Source organism: Coloeus monedula (genome assembly GCF_965178545.1).
Source record: "Coloeus monedula genome assembly, chromosome: 5".
Lineage (NCBI taxonomy): Eukaryota > Metazoa > Chordata > Aves > Passeriformes > Corvidae > Coloeus > Coloeus monedula.
The window spans coordinates 28,299,718-28,312,600 of NC_138785.1; the positions used below are offsets into that span (position 1 = coordinate 28,299,718).

Genomic DNA, 12,883 nt, shown 5'->3' on the forward strand with positions numbered 1-12,883 from the left:
TGCAGCAATTCTATGAATGCATGGTTCTTAAAATACTTGCTGTGGATATAGAACTCTTTAACCAAAGGTCTTTTGTACCTGAAAATTTGTCATGCTGAAAAAAATTGCTGGGGTAGTTAAGATAGCATCCCATGTGCTTCATTTTACCAGAGTTCTCTTGCTGCCCTGCGAATTACTCAACATGCAGTTTGAATGCCCCTCCTTGTCTCCCCATCTTGGCCTCTTCTTCATCCTACAGGGAATATTTAATTCTGAAATTTTGACAGGACATTCATTTCCATATTGGGGCACAGCAATGGCCCAAACCTACAATTATATCTTCAGCTCAGGATGGAGCACAATGAGCTGTTTTAATAAGGGTTTTCTTACTCTCCTCCCACAGCCCTGAAATAAAAGCAAAGGGAATACAGAAAATGACTGCCCAAGGAAATTGGTTTTTTATAAATGTTCTCTCCTCTCAAGTGTATTCCAGGGCAATAGCCCTGCTGCAGTGTAGGAAAACACTAGCATTAACAAGTGATTATTCCACAAGCCTGGGTTTGCCCAGCAGTCCAGTACTTGGAAATGATGCATAGGTGGGCTGGAGCTGCTGCATTCATTCTACTTGGCAGCATTTTTCTTCTGCTTTGTCATACATATCCTCATTACAGCCTGCTGGCGAGGACTGGTAATGGGATGAGTTACCTGGGATTGGACTTAGTACAATAGTCAACTAATCATCAGTTCCCGGGCAGAGCCATTGCTCATGGAGATGCATTTCCCTGCTGCTCCCAGGCAATTCTGTGAATGATGTGAGAAGAGCAGGAATACTGGCAAAGGGCAGCCTTGCAGCCCTGCCATCCCTGCTGTGGTGGCTCCTCTCCGTGCATGAGGAGCAGGGGGCTGTGCTCAGCAAACCCCTCTGGAGAGAGCCCGGCCCTGGGGGAGCAGGCAGGGCCCGGGCTTCAGGGGCTGCACAGCCCCAGCTGTGAACCATTACCCTGGACTCTGCAGGAGGTGGCAATGCTTTGTCTCAGTCCAGGAGGCAGAAAAGGAGGGGGGTACAAGGGCTCTTTCAGAGAGGCACAGGATTAAATCTTGGGCTTGTTCACATTTAGACAATCTGCTCTTAGCAAAAACAGGGCTTCTTGGATCCATAACTGAAATACTGCATGTAAACAATGTTGGTAAGTCAAGCCACTGACCTTTGCTGCTTTTATTGTGATTTTCAGGTGCTTGCAGAATTGTGGAAGGGAGAAGGGAAGACTCCTCTTGAAATTGTTAAAGTACAGAAACTTGGACTGTTACAGGATCAAAAAGAGCTTGAACAGATCTGCCAGGCAGTGATTGATGGACAAGAAAATGAGGTGATTATGATGGTGCCAGGAACCTTTCTGCACAGTGGCAGTGTGTGGCACTGAAAGGGGGTTAAAATAGCCTCTCTTTTTTCCCCTTTTGATGGCATTTGAGCTCTAGAGCCAGAGCAGTAAAGCTGCTGCCAAGATATTATCAGGCTTTTCTTCTCCTTTCTTATTTTACTAAGTGGGTTTTTTGAAACTGAAGCTTACACAAAATGATCAGCAAAAGAAATTACCAGTCTGGCTAATGTGCTAAGTCATTCTGAGAGCCCATAAAACTTTAATGCAGGAAACAAAACTGCAGGGCCCTGTCCCTCTCCAGCTGTACTGCCATTAACCTGACCCTGCCACCCAGCCACATAACTCTGATTTTTATGACATCTGTTGTGATATTGGGTCAACACTGTTAAACTGTGTTGGAGATGGAAGTTAGCTGCCAGCAAGACATATATTAGTTATGGAATTAGAGACTGTATCAGTGCTGGCAAGGCAAAAATTTTACTTGAATCTGACTTTCTGCCATGTCCATGTCTCTGTCCACTGCCAAAGAGAGGAGCCTAGCTGGCTCTCCTGCCTGACAGTGGCTCTGGGGTGGGGAGGAGCCAGAGCTTTGTGGCAGCAGCAGCAGTGGCTCTAGAGCTGCTGCCCACTCTGCTGTTCTGCCCACTCTGCAGTGGCAGCCACACAAATGCTCCCCTGTGGGGATGATGGGCTCTTCCCCATCTCCTTGGAAAGACACACAGCAGCCACTGTGGCTCAGTCTAACAAGGTCTGAGCTGGAAAAAAAGGGAAAAAACCCTTGTTGATCATGAAGGGGAGGAGTGGGAAGGGATCTTGACAGAGTCTATATAATCTGTTTTATAAAAAGCAAAAAGAAAACAAGTGCTTATATGTTCTCTGGAGCAAAAATGTAAAAGCAGAAGTGAATAGCTTCTAATACAAACAGGGTCTAGCTACATTTGCCATTTGGAAAAAAACATTAATATCTTTTGAGAACAATACCACCCCCTCCAGATCTCACTGGGGGATGCTAACAGCTCTGCAAGAGCTTTAGATAAAATGAGCTTGCAGTAGGTCGGCATGACCTCCATCCAACTTGACTCATTTGCAGAGCCTGATAAAAGTGCTGCTGTATTTCTAGGCTGGTATGAAAGCACAGGATGGGAGGGAGAGAACATTAGAACTGACTGGGAAGTGCAGGAGCTGAAGGTCCATAACCACACTCCCATTTCAATGTGTTTTGAGAGTAACTTTTTTCAGAACGAAATAGCTTCTAAACAGCTGCTCAAACCAATACTGAGCACTTTATGACAGTGAAGGATCAGGACTGTACCACACTCTGCCCTGCATAGTAATTTCTAGCAGATCCAGAGTAATGAGTCCTTTCCACAGTGCAACTCAACAGAGAAGACTTTTGACTGACAATAATTCAGACACTGTAATGAAAAGCATTATTTGTATCTGAATTTAGTATTGGCACAGTGCATGGTTCCTGTGTTTACAACTCATCCCTGCACATATATCATCCTGTTTCTTCGCAGCAATTGTGTTATGCCCAGGAACTCCAACAATGTCGAGAATGGCTTCCCTGCCACACAAAACAGTAGGAAGGCCAGATGCTTGTCTTTCAGCAGTAGCATCTCCTTTAGGAAGGCCCAAAGGTGAAATTTCAGATCCTTCCAGCTTTTAGATATGGCCCTTGTGGTGCAGCAGGTGATTGTGCATCAAAGGCTGGCTGATAGGAGGTCATATTTGACCAGTTTAATTAATTGTCATGTTGCAAATTAGATTACGTGCTTGAAGGAAATAAAAAACACCTATGTCTGTGCTTGAAGGACCTCACCAATATTATCAAATAGATTTTGATTTGATGCAAATTACTTGTTATAACAGGACATTATATTCAGTAAAATGGTAGATCCTATTAGCAAGGAAAGTCCATCTCTGGCTCTTTCCAGGAAGTTGCCATTCAAGTTGCAAACGCTGTTAAAATCCAAAAGCGTTTTGTGACTCTTCAAATAAGAGGAGCTCTTTCTATTAGTTGTAAGGCCCTGCTGCTGTACAGACTTGCTGTTCTCTCATGGGAGCAGAGGAGGAGCTTATTGCAAGGCTGAAGGCAGTTTTTATAAATAACACCTTAGCCCCAAATGCAGTATTCTATCACAATAGTCTAATGGACAAAGATATTCATACCTTGGTGTTGGGAATGAGTGAAGACGTTCACTTTTCTTGTAACAATGCTATCTGTTGGATTTTTTTTCTTTAAAGGTTATGGCGATAAAGGCAGGAAATCAAAAAGTTCTAAATAAGTTAATTGGTCTGGTACAAAGGAAGACACAAGGACGGTCCAATCCTGTTCTAGTGAAGCAGTTATTAGAGAAGAAGCTATCAGAGTAGCCACAAGAAAAAAAAACACACAAGCAACTACAGAAATACGTGCTTCGTTCTGTCTGCAAATGAACTTTGGTGTCTCCTCGTGCAGCATCGGGCTTGTTGGTTGTACTTCAAGCAGCCTGACGTCCCAGCCTTCCCTAGATGCGTCAGCCAAAGGCAGATGGGCCACAGAAAAGCAGGATACAGCCATTTGCATCGCCCTCGCTTTGATGTGGCACTTGGAAATGTGATTGCCACACAGCCCTGGGAAACAAGCTCCCAGAGGTGTCTGTGAGTATGCAGAGCTGAAACTACATGCGTTAGTTTTCTAATAAAGCAGGTACAAACTTAGCTTTTCTTGGCTGTGTGTTTGTGAGAAGGGAGATTCACAATCTCAAATACTCAGTCTGGGGATGCACACCATAGCTCACTGTCAGTTTGAGCACAGCAGTAACAATGACTAAAACACCCAGCAGTAATTGAGGAGACCACATGTGCCTCAATGCCTAACACAAGATAAAGTTCACTGCTATCATTCTTCCTGGTTTCTGAGGAAAGGATGAAGTAATGAGCTGCTTAAGTGTGTTCCTGAGGGTAGTGCCATAGACAGAAGTGCCAGCATCTCGCCATGTCGGATTTTTTGCTCCTTCTCCCAGTTATGCATCCACATACCTGCTTTGCCAGCTTTCAGTTCTGAGGAGTGCCTGAGGGATGTGTGCCTGAGCCCTTCTGAGGGCCACATCCCACTTTGGCCTCAGAGGTTCAGAACAGCAGATGTGCTTCTGCCAGCCCTGCACAATCTACAGCAGAACAAGTAGAATCGTAGAACAGCTGGAGTTGGAAGGGACCCACAAGGATCACTGAAGTCCAGCCCCTGGCCCTGCACAGAACAGCCCCAGGACTCACACCATGTGCCTGAGAAAGTGGTGTCTTTTTCTAATGCAGTAGCTCAGTAAAGGAACTGCTTGCTCCAGTTTGGTTTTTTTTCTCTGCAGGCAAGAATTTGGCCCTGTGTTACAAATGCCCAGGGCTGCTGCTTCTCTGGCACATGGTCTTCTGCTGTCACCTGGAACTGCACTGCTTTGGGGAAGGAATGGAACATGCAGTTGGCTTACCAAAACTGAGCTGGATTCAGCTGGGGTTCAGTCCTGCTCCACTACTTAATCCAAAGAGGTGTTTTATGCTGGTGGTTTTTATTTTGGGTTTTTTATATCTTTTTTTTTCAGTTCTGGCTTTCAATACTCACTGAAACACAGGGATGTGGAATAAACTTCCCCATCCCAACCAACTTTAGCTGATCAAGCCATTAACAGGAAATGCAACAAGAAGGAGCCTGTCAAATTTACATTTGGGAGATAAATCCCATTTAGTTCCAGGTGCTTGAAGTTCTTAAATCCCTCCTGGAGACTGCTAAGCCATACTTTTTAAAGATCACATCTACCTCAGGCCTCATAGCTGCTGCTTCAGAATTGTTCTTTAGGATGTGCCTGCAGGGCAGACATTGTCACAGGAGTGCAGCAGGTGTGGCCCTGGGACTTCAGTCACCTTTGGCAAATGTGATGCTTGAAGCACTGGTTCAAAGTAGGTTGATGGCAGTTCCTCCTCCTGAGTGCCAGTGCTGATGTTATGTCTTGAGGAGGACATTGCTATACAAACTGGCTGAGGTTCAAGTACGAACTCTTTCATTAGAAGGAAAAAACCCTTTGGTTTTCAATACATTTAATGAATAAAATGTATACCCATTATTCACAAAATGTACCTTTACAATTCAAGCATCAACACACAGCTCACAAAAAGCAGTAACATGACTGCAGTCAAAAACTGTGACCCTTCAAAAACCAGTCAACCAAACAAAAAGCCTAAACCTCCAAAAACTCCCCCCAAATCACACCCCGCCCAGGATTTTCATGTAATTTGACCTTCACACTAAGACTTCTACTATCACTTTTCACATCATGAGCAAAAAGTACCATTTTTGCTTAAGAGTGGTGTGAATTTTCAGGTAAGTGTTCAGTCAATAAAGGTTTAGATTATACAAGAAACTAAGTATTGGAATTCTGTTCAACTCTTGCCATGGCAGCAAGAAACAAGAAGGCACAAGGGTTTCTGCATGAAATCTTGAATATTAAAAATACTCCCTCAGTTTAGAAAAACACAGCTGTTTCCCAGAAGTGTTTCCCAAGGTTAGTGCTTGTTGTGGCATGGCTGGATGCTGCTGTGCTGAGTTCCCCACTGCTATAGTGGGTACCTTTTAAAAAAGAGAAATCAAAACAACAATGTATTTGGGAGAGTAAATCAGCTAAACTGATTTAAAAGAAGGAAGGCTCTCAACCAGTGTAGCAAGGCTACTGCTGATAATTCTCTCTATGGGCTACTTTTTCTTAGCCAATCTTTTACTGTAGAATTACACTTCGCTAGTACGGTGCAAAACCTGTTAAAAGTCACCAGTCAGGTTCTCTCTGAGTAGAGTCTGTGTCAGTATATCATGCAGCTGGGCATATGCAAAGTACTTGACACTGTCCTGCATAGCATCCTATCTCTAAACTGGAAAGACATGGATTTGATGGGTGGACCACTCAGGGGATAAGGAACTGGCTGTCTGGTTGCACTCAAAGAGTTGCACTCAAAGAGTCAGTATCTTGATGTCCAGGTGGAGGCCAATGATGAGTGGAGTCCTCCAGTGGTCATCACTGGACCTGGCCCTATTTAACATCTTTGCTGGTGACAAGGACAGTGGGATTGAGTGTTCCCTCATCAGCACGTTCTCTGATGACACCAAGCTGTGTGGTGTGGTTGACACACTGGAGGACAGGGATACCATCCAGAGGGATCTGGACAGGCTTGAGAAGTGCGGCTGTGCAAAGAAGTGGAACTTGGGGGTGCTGGGGGATGACAAACTCGGCATGACCTGGCCATGTGCACTCGCAACCCAGCAAGCCAGTTGTGTCCGGGGCTGCATCCAAAGCGCTGTGGGCAGCAGGATGAGGGAGGGGATTCTGCCCCTCTGTTCCACTGTGGTGGGACCCCACCTGCAGTGCTGCATCAAGCTCTGGGTTCCCAGCACAGGAAGGATACAGACCTGTTGGAGTGAGTCCAGAGGCCATGAAGGTGATCAGAGGGCTGAAACATCTCACCTGTGAGGAGAGGCTCAGACAGTTGGGGCTGTTCGGCATTGGGAGGAGAAGGCTCTGGAGAGACCTTAGAGCACCTTCCAGTACCTAAAATGGGCCAACAAGAGAGCTGAAGAAGGACAAGGGCATGTAGTGATAAGATGAGCAGGAACGGCTTTAAGATAAGAGAGGGCAGGTTTAGATCAGATATTAGGAAAAAAGTCTCTACTGTGAAGCACTGGAACAGGTTGCCCTTAAAAGCTGTAGATGCCTCATCATTATAAGTGTTCAAGGCCAGGTTGGATGGGGCTTTGGGCACCCTGGTCTAGTGGGAGGTGTCCCTGCCCATGGTGGAGGGGGGGGGGGGTTAGAACTAGATTAAGGTCCCTTCCAACCCAAAGCATTCTGTGGTTCACTGTAAGTCTCAATCTGTTTTCACCTCCACCTGCCAGACACGATGGATAACAAGAAAGATGAAAAAGGGATAATTGTAATATTCTTCCCTTCCAGGGAAGGGAAAGAGCAGCCATAGTCTATAAATTTTGCACTGTATTATGAAGCAGTCACTTCTGAAATTTTTTAAGAACTCTTTTGCAGACACACACAAAATGGAAATTTCCTTTTGATAGGAAAAAAAGTGGTTTGAGTCAATTGAGATCAAGATAATGAAGCTTTTTAACATTTGTGGAGATACCAGGTACAAACTTCAAAGCAGTGGTAGCTGGCAATGCTCAGACCTAGTGATGGGAAGGCTCAGTAGGGCCAGCTCATGTTGCTGCCACTATCCCAGCCTGCATTAAGGGGCTCATCAGTCACTTCACACCCTTTTGACTGAACCAATACAACCAAAACATGGGATCCTTTTTGGCTGCCAAGGGCCTGATACAGCAACCTAAATACAACCACCTCCTTCCCATTCCCCTAAATGGAGCTCAAGGCAAATTTGAAATACTCAACAAGTGAACACGCTACTGAGCAAAACAAACAGCTTTGGTTTATATCTGCTTAGCAGTAGTTCCTGAGCACCTAAAAAAAGCAGAAGCAACAGCCTCAAGGAATTTAGTGTCTGCTACTGTAAAGACAAATAAAACAACCCTACAGGACAGGTGGGTCTGCAGGAAAGAAGGCAAGAGCCTGACTGTGAAGTGTTGGATGTAGAACATTCTGCAGACCAGGAAGCTGTTCCAAGTGTCATTGTACCGAGGCTGGAAGTCCGGAATGAAGATTGAGGCTTTGACCCCAACTTGGAAGTCTCATTTAGCTACTCCAGTGCTCTCTGATCTAATGATTGCAGATGCCATCTGTGCAACAACATCAGGCAGGGTGAATTAAGGACAGTTTCATGCAGATTTTCAGCAGTAACCATCCACGAACAGAGGACCAAGGAAAATGCTCACAAATTAAAAGCTGACACCAGACACTGTGACCATCTCATCTACTCATTGCTGGAAGTCTTCTAGGAGGTCAGGCCTGAGGGTGGAGAGCTGATACTTACTATCCCCTATAGCTGAAGTATCCTGTATCTGAGGCTGCAGAAGAGGAGATTGAAGTTGTCTAAAAAGATGCTGGCAATGCTGTAAGTAGTGAAGAAAGAATTTCTAGCGCTCAGCCTTGGCTGCAGAGTTTAATTTTAACTGTGTTAAAAATAGAAGCATCCGAGAGGAACCTTAACTAAAAGATTCTAGCAGAGCATTCAGCTGCGATTTCAGTGCAGCCCCTTTCCACCCTGCTTTTTGGTGTGGCGTAGGGGTTCTGAGATGTGCTCGTTTCTCTTCTGAGCACCCTCTCTCTACCTACACTTTCACAACCACTGACCTCAGCAGCACCTTCCCAGGGATTTATGGCCTTGGGTGCATGCTCAACATAGAGAGCGCTTGTTTTTTCACACATGAAGAAAAACAAACTGGGTTTACAGTCAGGTCTTTTCTCAAACTGCACGAAGGACAAGAAGGAATAGCACACTGCTGGTTGGTTTGCCCTCATTGCCAGCATCTTCCTTAAAATGCTATTTACACATACTCATACACAAATACATTGGGTTCTGAATCAGGTAGTGGCCGCTTGAAACCAAGTTACAGCAACAGGAGGTCTACATTTATCAACCCAAAGGCTCAGAAGCTTCCCTGCATTGGGTTGGCTTCAAGTGCAAGTTGTCCTCTGTCCCCTCAGAAGCCTCAAATATGCAGGTAATACACAGACAGAGAGGATTCTATTGCTGAACAGTGTGAGGAATGCAACAAAATGCAAACTCCTAGGTTGTCATGACCTGTAATTTGCTGTGCCTTTTTCTGCCCATTGTGATGGCAAATTTAGACTCCATCTTCAACAGCCCCTGGGCCAAGCCACATCAATAACTAGGGATGACTGCAGTGGAAACACAAAACCACCAGGAATGCTCCTCCTCTCCTGACTGTACTCCAGCACACATCCCACATTAGGCTGTACAGCCTGAATCTTAACTGCAATAAAGCAAACTGCAGAAATGCTCAGGTGCCACCATGAGGGAGCAAAGCATCCTAGTCCCAGATCCTTAAGATCTCCTGTAGGGCGTACAGGCATTTCACAACTGTCTGCAGCATTTGCTGACCAGCTGCAGATATAAGTGGTCAGGGACCCTGACCTTTGGTTCCTCCCCTTTATCTGTGTGGGGGGAAGGTCCAATTCATGACCCTTTGAATAATTCCCATCTTGCCTGCTGGCTTTGCCCGAGAAAAAGACTGGTGACAGCTGTGGCAGACCCCATGTTATCCCACCTCATACACAGGCAGCAAAGTAATCCGTGCAACATTCCCTGCCTTGTCATTGCAGCCGCTGGAGAAAGGCCTCCATCTGAGTCCAGTACTTGGAGCTGCAGAGTTGTACTGCCATGATCCTCACAAGAGCCAACAGCTTCACTGTAGGGAATGCTCCCTCCATGCACAGCCATTTTGTGTAAGCACAAAGCAAAAGGTCTCCCAACATGTGGTTGCATCAGCCACAGCTGTAATTGTCTAACCCAGTAAGCAGGCATAACCATCAGTAAGCTGTATTTCAGCTGCTCAAGAGGCCACACTTTCAGGCTGGTCTTAGAGGCTGCTAGATTTTTTCACACTGAAGCTCAGGAACCAATGTCATGACCCTGGAGATTTACAAAAGACACTGATCAGTGTTTCTAAACAGCAAGCTGTGCTTGGACACCAAGAGACATAAGTCGTTGGCTCAAGCTGCAGCAAGGGACACTGAGACCCAGGGCCACTCCCTCTCCTTTGAGTACGAGCTGGCATTTCGTCTGAGCTCTGGCCAAACTGACACAGCAGCACTGAGCTGGACACAGTTTAGTTGTCTTGGATTTGACTCATCCATGTTATTTTTTGGTCTAAATCCAAGCTAGTTATTTTTAAAGAAGACTGCAATAAAACACAGCTGCTGTGGAATTGGCTTCATCAGAGACGTAGGTTTGCAGGTATTTAGTCCACAGTACATAATTGGATGCGGGCAGTCTGCTGAAGTGCCAAAGTTGAGAAATGCAGCCTTTGCACAAAAGTTCCATCAGGGCTTTTAGCCCAGAGACTTCAGTCTTAATTTAATCCAGCTGCCACACAAGAACCATTATAATCAATGAACAAAAAGAAAATTTGCACAGTCAGCAACAAAACGCCACTTTAAGCACCTACATATTTGAGAATCCAAGTAATGCTCCTTTTCATAAATAAGAGGCTTCCAACTGAGCATTTAACAAATGAAGTACATTGATGCTGGGCCACAACATGTTTAGAAAGCTGGGGGCCACTAAAAAATAAAGTGCATTTATTCAGAGCAGGGCTTTGACCGCCAACAAAGTCACAGAAAAAGCACTGCATTTTGTGGCTATCTGCTGTCAGACAGCTGGCACCACCATCATCTTATCCAAGTACCTATTTATACAAGTCTGACACCACCTTCACAAGGTGCAATTTTTACGCTCCTTTGCACATTCCTGTCCCAAAACATCACACAGCAGTGCTATCCACTTGGACAGGTACTGTAGGACATGGACAGGTACTGTAGGACATGGTCATATTCACTTTTCAAGTTTGAGCTTTTTCTTTCTAGTCCCTGATAAATCAGAGCAACACAAACGTAAATTCTGCATTTCACACAGAGGGAAGTGCCCCCTGCTAATCTGTGGTGTTTTCCCTTAGGTTTGCTCATTAATGTAAGCAGCCCAGGTGCCACGTACCCTCCATTTCTGCTGATAATGCTCAAAGAGTGCAAGGAGGAACATACTCTAATTAACTAAATCAGATCTGGACACAGCAGCATCGTTACTCTACAGTGCCAGAGCTATCTGAGTTAAAAGAAAGAGGAAAATCCCAGTATTCTACTCATAAACAGACGCAAGTTAAATGTTACAAATGTAATGGGAGCTGTCATAAGAACTGCAGGCATGACATAGCAATTTCAGTAAATACAGCAGAGTAAATTGCTTATTAAATCAAGCCATCCTCAAACAGGAGCTGTGGCTACAAATTCAAATGATACAATGACATAATTTAACTGCAACAAATCACACTGTTCCCATCCTTTTCTTTCCAGCCCTGAGGTTTTAGAGCGTCTTAGGGGAGCTAAAAAACCTTCCTGAAGCACAAAACCTTCTGAGAGGCTTAAGCAGAGTGCACAAAAGGGTAGTGAGTGTGCACATGCTGTGCTGGATGGTGAACTTCTCTTGGTAAACAGAACTTAACCTGTTGAACTTAAAACCTTGGACTCTGCAGGATGCTGCAAGTTTGTTTGCAAATGTTTTTCTCTGAAGGTCTGAACAGACCACTTGGGCTTTGTGCACAGGCCAAAGAGTGGCCATCAGTGGCAGGAATTCTGCTCAGGTTTATTGTCTATCCAGTCCTATTCCCATTCCAAAGCACGGACCCCTGCTGATGTCCGAGGTCCACCTCAATCACACTTTGTTTTCTCCCATTCTAGGAAATTTACCGATCTTACTAAAAATACCAAATCACACCTGAAAGGCAAATGCTTTGTACCACAGCATGACACCATTGAATTCAGACTTTTTACAAAGTGACAAATCCCAAAGAAAGAGGAAGGAAGTAATTTATGAACTGGATGCTGGGAAGGATGTACCTGGGCGTGCTGGTGGGAGGGACAGTCCGTGCTTGATATTGGAATTTTCTCATGTCTACAGAATACAGCTGAAAACAGAAGTTCTCATTTCTGTTCTTCCAAACCAAGGTCAGAAGTTACCAGGACAAAAAAAGACAATGCATTTTTCACACCCAGAACTGTAACACCAACAACTTGATCTCATTTGAAATATCATAATATTCTTTAGGGCACACATGGAAAAGATCAAATTAAAGAAAAATGCCTAGAATACAATAATAAAGGTAGTGAGCACAGCCAGCAACACAACACATGAACTGCACCTGACTATACATGCCCAAAGATCAGCACAAGCATGACTGAAATTGCTCAGTGCTTTAGTCCAATTAATACAAACCATATGTATGTTTACTGAGACTAACCCAGAAAGCATCCAAAGTAAAGAGGTTAAGTAAGAGGCCAGTAAAAGAGAATGACTACAACTTTTTGAAGACAAAGTGTTCACTTTATAGGTAGGTTGCAAAAACAAAACAAACAAACAAAAACCAAACCAAAAACACACACATGCACAAAAAAGCAGGTTGAAATTGCTGGAAAGATTCCTTGCTATAGCAGAGCAGCTTAAAAACACACTCCAAGGCTACACCATTGGAAATGTGGCATTCACAGTTTGAAACATCTAGTAGGAGACTGGAAATTCACTTTGGTATCACTAAGCCACCACCTGCGCTCTTTGGAACAGATCTGCCAAGGCACTTCATTTGGGACTGATGCTGAGCCAGTGTGCCAGAGGGACTGCACCACTCACACACCCACCTGAATGTGGGGAAAACCAAATCACAGAGCACCTCCTTGTTCTTGGAAAGAGCAGCATAAGGCTGTTGTCCTCCAGGGACCCTAGAGGCTGGACTAAAGCTTGGACCACAGGCACAGGTTTTTTTGGGGAAAGGATGTGTCACTGGTGAGAGACAGGATAACACATTATCT

At 44.7% G+C, this 12,883-nt stretch overlaps 1 protein-coding gene across 1 annotated transcript in view; it reads left to right on the forward strand.

The window, feature by feature from the left end:
- Positions 1 to 4,059, forward strand: part of GATB (glutamyl-tRNA amidotransferase subunit B) — a 42,843-nt gene extending 38,784 nt beyond the window's left edge. Inside the window, exons 12-13 of the mRNA XM_082281765.1 lie at positions 1,212 to 1,346; positions 3,606 to 4,059. Coding sequence (XP_082137891.1) covers positions 1,212 to 1,346; positions 3,606 to 3,734 — 264 coding nt within the window. The 3' untranslated portion in view covers positions 3,735 to 4,059. The remainder of the gene's footprint in view (positions 1 to 1,211; positions 1,347 to 3,605) is intronic.
- Positions 4,060 to 12,883: the final 8,824 nt, after the last annotated feature.